The 10,407-nt window shown below is 38.6% G+C and overlaps 1 protein-coding gene across 2 annotated transcripts; it reads left to right on the top strand.

The window, feature by feature from the left end:
• Positions 1-944: 944 nt before the first annotated feature.
• On the top strand, positions 945-9,358 carry glra4b (glycine receptor, alpha 4b). Of its 2 annotated transcripts, none has more exons than XM_051402250.1 (10): positions 945-1,215; positions 1,686-1,813; positions 2,617-2,684; positions 4,459-4,682; positions 5,468-5,550; positions 5,635-5,772; positions 5,877-6,091; positions 6,736-6,894; positions 7,495-7,587; positions 7,690-9,358. In XM_051402250.1, exons 1-10 carry the CDS (start codon positions 1,157-1,159, stop codon positions 7,960-7,962), a joined length of 1,440 nt encoding a protein of 479 aa, XP_051258210.1. In that variant the 5' UTR covers positions 945-1,156; the 3' UTR covers positions 7,963-9,358. The 2 variants fall into 2 exon arrangements, with proteins under 2 accessions (XP_051258210.1, XP_051258209.1); XM_051402249.1 differs by having other exon boundaries at positions 7,492-7,587.
• Positions 9,359-10,407: the final 1,049 nt, after the last annotated feature.

Raw genomic sequence — 10,407 nt, 5'->3', positions numbered from 1 at the left:
TTCTTGTTATTAGGAATGCACTCATGTTTTATATCCTCACACATTTCTTATCCTATTTGACACTGTTGGCTCCAGAGCGAAGTGTGGAGCGGCCTCTCAAGTGTGAAGCAAACACGTGCAGCCATAACGTCCCGTCGCTTTCTTTGACATTAATTTTACATGAGTAAATGGCCAAACTGCCTCCGCCTCTGTATGGAGGAATAAACATGAGCTTCCACGTTTCTATCTGAATTTGTCCGGCGAGTTGAAGATGAAATAATTAGACCAGAAACCTCGGACTAATCTGCTAAAGAAATAACCTCTGATTGTGAGCTGACGCTTAAAGAGAAGTGTTACACTTGATTTAATTAGAACTTTATGCCTTCATCCTATTTCCCTTTAGCTGTAATGATGTTCTTGTAATTGTAGACAATTCAATCTTGAGCTAATGATCAGTCAATGATTTACACTATAGGAAGTTATGTACTGATGATGTTCCTTTTTACACACTTAACAATTTATCACCACAATATGAAAAACATACCAATACAAAAAAAAACCATCCAATGTAGAAGATATCTGTATCTTTTAAATTAATGTGAATTTTTGCATTTTGAAGACCATAATTTGAATTTATGGCAATGGAAGAGAGCCTTGTAAATCCCATTGTATTATATTACATATTTATTAGCTTCTGTCAAATTTGTGGATTTGGGTTCATAATTACTTGCAGGACTGTGTGGTTACTTAGTAATGTTTAATCAATAGAAAAACATGACATTACAAAATACTTTTATCTTTTAATTCAATATACTGTTGATCTGATGCTGTCATGAAGAGCAATGTTGGCCGCTCCTCTTTGAAAATGCCCCTGTCTCTTTAAGTATTCTAGCAGTAATTCCTTGAACATGCATATAGCCATGAAAAAGAGATAAAGCTTGAAGTCATCCCCACATCCCCACATACACGGGCAGAAAAAAAAAAAAAACTTCCCTAGGATTTTGAATTATACAGCAGCAGCTTCCTGTATTTACACCTGCAGAGAGGGAGGGATGCTCAGCTGAGTCCAGAAGACAGAGCCTGGCTGGATGAGCAACAACAAGTTCCCTGCATCTCTGCTTTTTTCTTTTTCTTTTTCCTCTATTGGTCTTACATCTACTGTCTATACTAACTAAGAATGCTGTTGCACATCTTGTGTATGACATGGGCTTCATCTGTCATTTTTCTGCAAGGCAGGTAAGAAACGGTTTTGATATATATAGGAGAACTCTGGGAATTGCTGCTTCGTTAGGCATTGTAATGTAAATGAATGTTTGTTTGACGGTGTATTTATTGTATTTAAATGATTTTACAGTGGCAACATATAACTATTGATAATAAGACATTAGATGATGTTTGTGCTTCTTTGACCATGGGGCATGTCAGCATTACTGTTCTCTTAAAATGATAAGAATTATGCATGAAATGTTGTGTAATCTATAATTAAAAGACAACAGTTCCATTAAGGGAAAATGTTCATTATTGTAAGATGCAGGATTTTATGGCACAGGCAACTGCATGAGATGCCAGCCAGTAACACACTTTTCCCAGCTAAGTGACAAACATTGTTTAGTACAAATTAGATCCAACTTTTCCTCAAGAAAAACTGGAGGTATTAAATATTAAATATCAGTACATCCAGAGTTGGTTTTCTCGTCACCTGGCAGGTCTGTGCTCTGTAAGGAGATGAAGTTATCCAGCAGGGCAACCAAGGCCCCCTCTCCATCTGACTTTCTGGACAAACTGATGGGACGCACATCTGGCTATGATGCTCGCATCAGACCAAACTTCAAAGGTAACACGCACTGTGGCATGCAGTGGGAGGACCTCCTTCATCAAGGACAGGTGTGAGAAAGTGCGCTGCTCATTTAAAGTAACAGTCTGGGCAGTGAAGTAGCACAAATCATTCACAGATGGGTCAGAAGAGAGATGCTGCAGGCTGTGATGTTTTCACACAGGAGCCTTGTTTTTCTTTCTTTTTTTGTCATGTGTTACTGTTTTTATGCTGACCTACAGCCTTAGGTTGTGATATTTTTACACAGACGTCTCTTTCAGATTTTCTTTTGTCAGAAATGTGCAGCTATGTTACCCCACAGGCCTATTTTAGAGCCAATCTTGATCTCTCGTTGTAAGTGAAGCCAGCAGATTCCCTCTGACATACTTCCCCCTTAGTCTCTGGGGTCGCATTTCATATATATTTCATACTTGCCCCACATCCTTGTCAGTGCATGCTGGGTAGCCTAAATCCCGGCTGATTATCTATATATACACTAATGTAACTAAAGGAGAATCAATAAATTATTGCCTCTCAGGAAATGAGTCGCTGAAATATTTAAAGTTTCGGTGGCCGACAGATGGACCACACTAATGGGAGCATACTGGAAATGACAACACAATTTCATGCTGATTATGTTGGAGTCTATTTATCAGGACACAGCATGACACATTATGAAGAGAACAAGCAGATGTTATTTTGCGGGGACTGCTTTGCTCTTTAAAGTCTTCAATACTTAATGTGGTCTCCTCAGAAAACATCATCAGTGGTATTTAAGAAAACTAGTGTGACTGTGATGTGTGATGTCAATCTGCTTCTGTCAGGTCCTCCGGTCAATGTCACCTGTAACATCTTCATCAACAGCTTCGGATCCATCACTGAAACAACTATGGTGAGAATTTTCTTTTTTACCCTCAGTGTTCACACACTTTATTTGGATGATCAAAACATGTAGATCATGTGGAAAATATAAGCATGTGAACATCTGCTTTTATCGTCTGATCATTGCAATATAGATATAAGTGAAGTAGGTTTTACACTTTATTTCAGCAATGATTGAACTCCTCTGCATCTGTCTTCATCTGTATTACTGTACCTGGTCTTCCACAGGTTTTAGATAAAGTAGACTTGTCGTTCTTTCACATAACTGCTGCTTGTACCGATAGTAAGCTTCTGATTTACTGTGCCGGGTTGGAGGAGCAAGCAGAAGTGAGATTTTAAATGGTATCCAGTAAGAGTAAGGACTTCCTCATGATACGTTTTGCACAGCAATAATGCCACTTTGAAAGGAAATGCCAAAAAAATAATAATTCAGGTGTCTGTAGTAGTCAGTTTCATACTGTGCCACTCAAAATAATTCCTCCTGCTCATATAACTTGTCACAGAACTTCAGTATCATGTTTCAGTGGGGGTGGAACTCACTACTTTAGTAAAAATAGCAATAAAACTGCAGAAATAATCTGTGGCAAGTAAAGGTCATGCAATGAAATTTCTATGTAAGCAAATAAGCATCTAAATATATTTAAAGTACCAAAAGTAAAAGTAGTCATTATGCAGAATGGCCCATTTCAGAATAATATATCATTGGATTATAATTATTGATGTATTATTGTGTAAACATCACTTTACTGTTTCAGCTGGTAAAGATTGGGCTAATTGTAACTACTGCTGGGTAGTTTAATCTGTAAATATTATATCAGAATTAATCAGTTTATTATATTTTGGAATAATATAGTGGAGTATATGAAGTTTCTTAGCACTCCCTAACCAACAAACACATTGAAAACAAAGAGTGATGAGTCATATATCAGAACTGATTTTATTTAACTTGCTTTAAAAAGCCTTAAATGGTTTCAACTTGCTGCCAGTGCAGGGATTTCTGTCTATGTTATTTGGACAACAGAGCAGGTGAATGCTCATTTATCAGATGCATCAGATTCTTATTCATTTGAAGCCTTTCTGGCTCTTCTCCCTCTGTTTGGAGAGGCCATTTGGAGCACATTTCATGATGCCTTAGCATACTGTCATTAGATTATGACTAATTAATGACTATAAACAGCATCTTGTAATGTCAGCTATGTTTTTCCTCATATCTCTGTCTCTGTCAAATAAGGGACTATCATTTATTTATGAGGCCCTTGGAAAGTGTTTGGGGACAGTCATGTATTTTATTTTTTTATTTTTTTATTCAAGTTTCGAGTTAGGAAGACTCATGCATTTTGTAAAATACCTCTAGGGAGGGCCATCAAATTTTAATTGATGATATTGTAAGTGGAATTTTCTGTCGTTCAGGTTATGAGCACTCAAGTCTGTTTGTCAGCATTTATGCTTCATTTTAGTTTTTTGCTCACACTGTCAGAGTTTGCGTGGGCACAGTGCTCCTCACCTGCTGAGAGATGCTGCAGGTTACTGCTTTGATTTGTTTTTTGCTTGTGACTTGTGCTTTATTCATATGATCTTGGCCCTCTCACAAGGTTTATCAAAATGACACCATAATTAGATGTATAGACACATGCAAAATAGTCTAATCTGTCTGACAAACCTAAAAAATCGTAATATGATTCTGCAGTGGTATGAATGCCACAGCTGCCACTTATTGCAACATATTTTATTTCTGTAACTATAACTGGTTTCATTTCTAACTATGACTTTGTTCCATACCGTAGGACTACCGGCTCAATGTATTTCTGCGACAGCAGTGGAATGACCCTCGACTGGCATATAAGGAGTACCCAGATGACTCTCTGGACCTGGACCCCTCAATGTTGGACTCCATTTGGAAACCGGACTTGTTTTTTGCAAATGAAAAGGGGGCAAACTTTCACGAGGTTACGACAGACAACAAACTGCTTCGGATATTCCAGAATGGAAATGTCCTCTACAGCATCAGGTGACCTGTTTTTAAAATCGTGAGTCTGGCTGAATAATGCACTAGGCTGTACCTCTGTCAGACATTGCAAATCCACTTCTGTGGTTTGTTAAGTTGCCAACCGAATATGAACTCTATGTGCTGTAGTCTAAACCTCTAAATATATGATCCAACAACATGTTTGTTTCACTCCAGTTCAGTCTAATTGTCGTTGTACTGTCCAGCACCCACTGTGAACAAGTTCATGTTAAACAGTAACTCCAGGCTAAAACAGAATCAGGTCAGTGACGTGGCACTAAAGCAGTGGTGAATTGTAGCGTAATGGTAAGGATTTTCATTAGAATACTTACTCAGACATCAGTAGAATCCTTGCCAACACTTCTATTAAGGAATAGGGTTTTTTATATATCTTGATCTCTATGTCTTGTGAGAGGGGAAGCACTCTTCTATTTTTACTGATTGTGGTGCTGTGTTCTCAGCTCTTTTTACGTCAAGCCCTCCGCAAAGGCTGACATGTTGTCAGTCAGCACTTGTCAGTGCTCAGTGAGGTTTGTGTGGGGCGCGGTGCAGGAGACAGATGGACAGGAGGACAGGTGCCAGAGAGGTTAGAGCTGCTTGATGCAACCCGTAATGTAGGGTGAGTGTACAAAAAGGGTTTGAGTGACACATAAGCAGGAGAAGGCTGGTGCTGTCGGTTTAGTTCCGGGGGCTAGCTGGGTATCTAGCTAGGATGGGAGAGTGGGGTGTGAGAGTATCACACAACTTTTCATTTGATACAACATTCCTGTTTGCTGTCTGTTTTCCAGGTTGACACTTACCCTTTCCTGCCCCATGGATCTGAAAAACTTCCCCATGGACAGCCAGACGTGTATAATGCAGCTCGAAAGCTGTGAGTTGATCTTTCAAGGCAGACTTTAAAACATTACATATAGATTTTTTATAAACTTACAGTATACTTGACTCTCTCCTCTAGTTGGCTACACCATGAATGATCTTATTTTTGAGTGGTTGGACGTGGGAGCGGTGCAGGTGGCCGACGATCTGACACTCCCACAGTTTGTGCTGAACGAGGAGAAAGGCCTCGGCTACTGCACCAAGCACTACAACACAGGTACATGACACCAGACGACCTGCCAACCAACATCCTTGATACGTACTATCAATCAACATCTAATAAGACTGTCAGTTTGTACCTGTATCTCCTCCTGTGGTTAGGTAAATTCACCTGCATTGAGGTCAAATTTTACCTGGAGCGTCAAATGGGCTACTACCTGATTCAGATGTACATACCAAGCCTGCTCACTGTCATCCTGTCCTGGGTGTCTTTCTGGATCAACATGGATGCAGCTCCGGCCAGAGTGGGATTGGGAATCACCACAGTGCTCACCATGACCACACAGAGCTCTGGCTCCAGGGCCTCCCTGCCAAAGGTCAGACACTTTGGTTTGTGTAAGCCATTGTTTTTTATGAATTCTGGACAAATTTCAGACAAAAATGGTCACTGGATGTGTGCTATAAACTTTTCTGATTTTCAAATGTTTAATTACTACTTGACTCATATTACTACTATAATTTTAATTACTACTTGACTCATAAGAAACCTTCCATATATGAAGCTGACATAATCTCAAGAAAGCAAAAGTAAAAAAAAAAATTACAGTAAAATCAGAGAAATTAAATTCCAAGTGTGTGTTCTGATAGGAGTTTGAAGACATTTGTATTCAATTTTATTGCTGATGCATTGAGCCCTATAGGTCTTGTACTAGCATAGACAGGACTACGTAAATGGTTGAAAATGCAGTCATGGAAGAAGCACACGGATTATTTTCCTTAGCCTAAATAGAGGTCAAACCACCATGCAAAAATACTCCACTACATAGGAAAGCATTCAGATTAAATTACCGAAAATTATGTAAAGCAGGATTGCTTACATCAGTAATTATTTAATAATCTAACATGTAACTCCTGACACAGAGTTTGTGACTCCGTCTTTCTTTCATGCCACTGCCTAACAAGGCATGAACGTGAATGTTCACTGAGTGATTTCACTGATTTGATTTTGATGGTTTCACAGGTGTCCTATGTGAAAGCCATAGACATCTGGATGGCAGTGTGTCTTCTATTCGTGTTTGCCGCACTATTGGAGTATGCAGCCGTAAATTTTGTTTCACGCCAGCACAAGGAGTTCTTCAGACTGAGGAAGAAGCTCAAAGAGCAACAGCGGCAGAGAGCTGTGAGTGCAACCTACCCCCCTCAGGCCCTCGGGCGACTGTCACCTGCTATTCCCTGCGCCCAGCTATGCACGAGCTACACAACTCAGCTGCATGTTGAACTGTAGCCGGAAAATACAGATGGCATTGACCTGTAATTAATACAAGCCATCGCCATATTCCACTGTTGGCTGAATGTTCCCAACATATTGCTGCCTTACTTTGGATCTCACAAGAAAAAGAGAAACAGGGGGAGAAGAAATAGGCCAAACCACCTTTAAATATGAAGTATTTCTTAAATGAAGCAGTGTGACAGCAGCTGCAGGATTAAATAATACCTTGAAATATTTATAACTCAATACTCAAAACATCTGCTTGGAACCTTTGTACTTCATTTGTTGGGATTATGCAATGCCATTGAAATTTGCTCAGACTACATCTTTAAACTGTCTCATTACTCAGATTTGAATTCACTTTGTAAGAAACAGATGATGATCACTTGTTAATGTGCAAGAGTTGAAACATTCATGCAGCACAGGGGAGTTGTGTCGTGGTTGCAAACTGTTTGATCAGTGCAGTCTGTTTGATGATTACATTTATGTTTTTTTCTCCCTCATCAGCAGTCAAGTGGTGACAGTAAGGTTAAAGGAAACAACATGTCAGGCAACAATGCTCCTCAGGGCAACGTAGCCCAGCAGTGCAGTGTCTGTGCCCGGGTACGTACTGTTTCCTTGTTCAGTTTAACACCAGCCAATCAGCAGACATGTGATTCTCAGTGAGAGCAGATGGTTATTCTGTGCTGTGTCTGTTTCTTCCAGGAGGAGGAGCTGGCACAGCAGGGTTTACTCTTCCAGAGTTTTGGACTTGCACTGTCAGCAGGAAGTGCGCCGGAAATGGATGCAACACCAGTCTTTGCAGATTTACCTCCCGGTTTAGGTTTCTATGACATACGCAGGCGCTTTGTGGATCGGGCAAAAAGGATTGATACCATCTCCAGAGCAGTTTTCCCCATGAGCTTTCTCATGTTTAATGTCCTCTACTGGCTAACCTACAAAGTTCTACGACACGAAGACCTTCTAGCCGGGCTGTGACGACACACCGACTGAGGACCATAAAGACACAGGATACCTTTATACCGTCTCTCTACACTGAAACATTCACAGGCTGAGAGTCCTCAGCTGAGCCATACAAGATGCGTTGTGACTGCGTGTCCAGTGCCATTGGGAAATTCCATGACATGGAAGAGTCCGTTGGTTTCTGTGAATTTTTAATACTTTCGAAAGAAATGCACTTTTTATTGCCACTGATGCTTTATGCATTACATGTCAGGGTACAGTATGAGTGTACAGTTGGCATCTTAAACGTAGCATCTCACACTTTCTAGGAAACATGCAGTTTCTGTAGCTTCACATGTATTTGGCCTGCAGCACATCTGAGGGATATTTATTTTGTGCATTAATTTTACTGGTGTCATGGTCAACATTGTCATATCACAGACACATAACATATATCACTACATCCAGGAAGCAAATTTTGGAACTAGCAGCTCTGTTGTGTTTCTCAGCTCGGCTATGCTTTACAGACCTGTCAATACATTATTTTTTATGATATGACTATTTTATCTAGCATATTTATCAATTTAATTACATTTTAAACCCTCCAATAGGAAGCCTCTCCATAATAAATACTGGAATAATCTGTTTTAAAAATGTGTTTCAAATTTAAATTAGGGTATTTAATGCCTAAAGAAGGATACATTGATCAGAGTTTATATAATGGCATGGCATACACATAGTCAAATAGCCAAAGAGTAACAACATGTTAATGTAAATTAAAAGTGAAAATGTCATTATAAGATGCTAACAGGCTCTGGAGCGTGGTGAATTACCAGTATGTTTCCATTCACAATAAAATGAATAGAAATAATCATATTAAATATATTATGTCAACCAAAAAGATTTTAATTTTGTTTGTTGGAGATTGGATCACTTGATAGTGGAACAGTTATCAAAACATAGTTCCCCTGAGATCTGCACAATGGGTGTTTTATTGGTGTTAAACAAGCCCAATAAGTTACACACCGAGAATAATTTGTGACAAATATGTCTTTGAAGTCTTGTTGGTCAATATAAAATAAAGAAATGCTTTTATTTGAAATACTGAATCATAATGTAACTTCTTTATGTATGATGTTCATTTTGATGATATGTAATATGAGAACATGTGTTTCCCCTCCTCCCCTTTAATAGCATGCCAGAGTCTAAACCAAGGGATTACACTTAATGTGCACACTTAATTATCAGCTATAATATTTAGTAAATTATATTAAAGATCCCCTTCAGACATGTATTAAGACATATACAAATTGGAATAATAATGTGTGTCAGATATGATTTTTTTCCTGCAAATTCTGTATAATATTCTCATTAAAATCCGTGAATAAAGAGCCTTTAAACTCCTTTACCTCATTAAAAACTCTAAAATCTATTAATGTGAATTTTGTTCATTTCTAAAGTTTTCCTGCTGAACACAAAATGTCTCCTACTTCACTGTAAAGTCTATTCTTAGTGTATGTGCACTGATGGCTTCAAGTTTCTACATCACACTAGTATAAGTGGTGTACTAGGACCAAAACTGACATCCAAAATATTTGTGATGTCAGAAATCATGCTTGCAAGCCCCGCCCCTTAATAATCTGATTTTCAATGCAGAGAAACTTTCCACTTTCAGTAGATGAATGTGAAAACATATTTTTAGTGTCAAACTTTGCACATACATCATTGTGCACAGTGAAGCGCAAACCTCCAACTGTTGGAACAAGAAGAAAATCATATTTTAAACTGGAGGGGGACTTTCTCTATGACTTAGCCCAGAAGCACCTTAGAAGTAGTGAGCTAGTTTTCACAGATCTGTCTTCCCTCTAATACTTCCCTCATTCAAGGTTTCACTCAATCCTCACTCTACTTTCATGTGGTAAATGTGCAAAATGCTACTGCAATAATTGCCTCTTTATCTGATCTAATGACTTGCTCAGTACCCACATTGACTGTATGGACTTTTAAAATACTGCTAGATTATGAATTTCTGTATGAACATGCCTGGGGACCAGATCCTTCACTGGAAACCTGGTCTCATTTTAAAAAGAAATCTTGAAATAAAAGGAAGCTGTCATATTAATAATTTATTTTAAAAGGTATAGCTGTCACATGAATATACAGTAGGAGCAGGGCTGCATACATCAGCACTGTATGTCTGTGTGAAATACAGATGGACTCTTACTCTAAATAGCAGTAAAGGAATGACGAGAGGATCCCTATAGACCTGTTTTTAATAAACGCTTTGAGATTTCTATAGTTGCTGATGGGAATAGGTACATCATTGCAAAGAAATTATCTCACATACTAACACATATCTTGAAAAACACAAAATAATAATTTGTTCTGTTACATTAATCTTGTCTTCATCAATCACACAACTACAAATCTTTGAATACGGGCTCAACAGAACTCTCAACAAAGTTTGTTAAATTTAAAAAA

The sequence above is a fragment of the Dicentrarchus labrax genome, unplaced genomic scaffold, assembly GCF_905237075.1.
Source record: "Dicentrarchus labrax unplaced genomic scaffold, dlabrax2021, whole genome shotgun sequence".
Taxonomy (NCBI): Eukaryota; Metazoa; Chordata; class Actinopteri; family Moronidae; genus Dicentrarchus; species Dicentrarchus labrax.
Note: the sequence above shows the minus strand (reverse complement) of the source record. Positions and strands in the feature narration are given on the sequence as shown.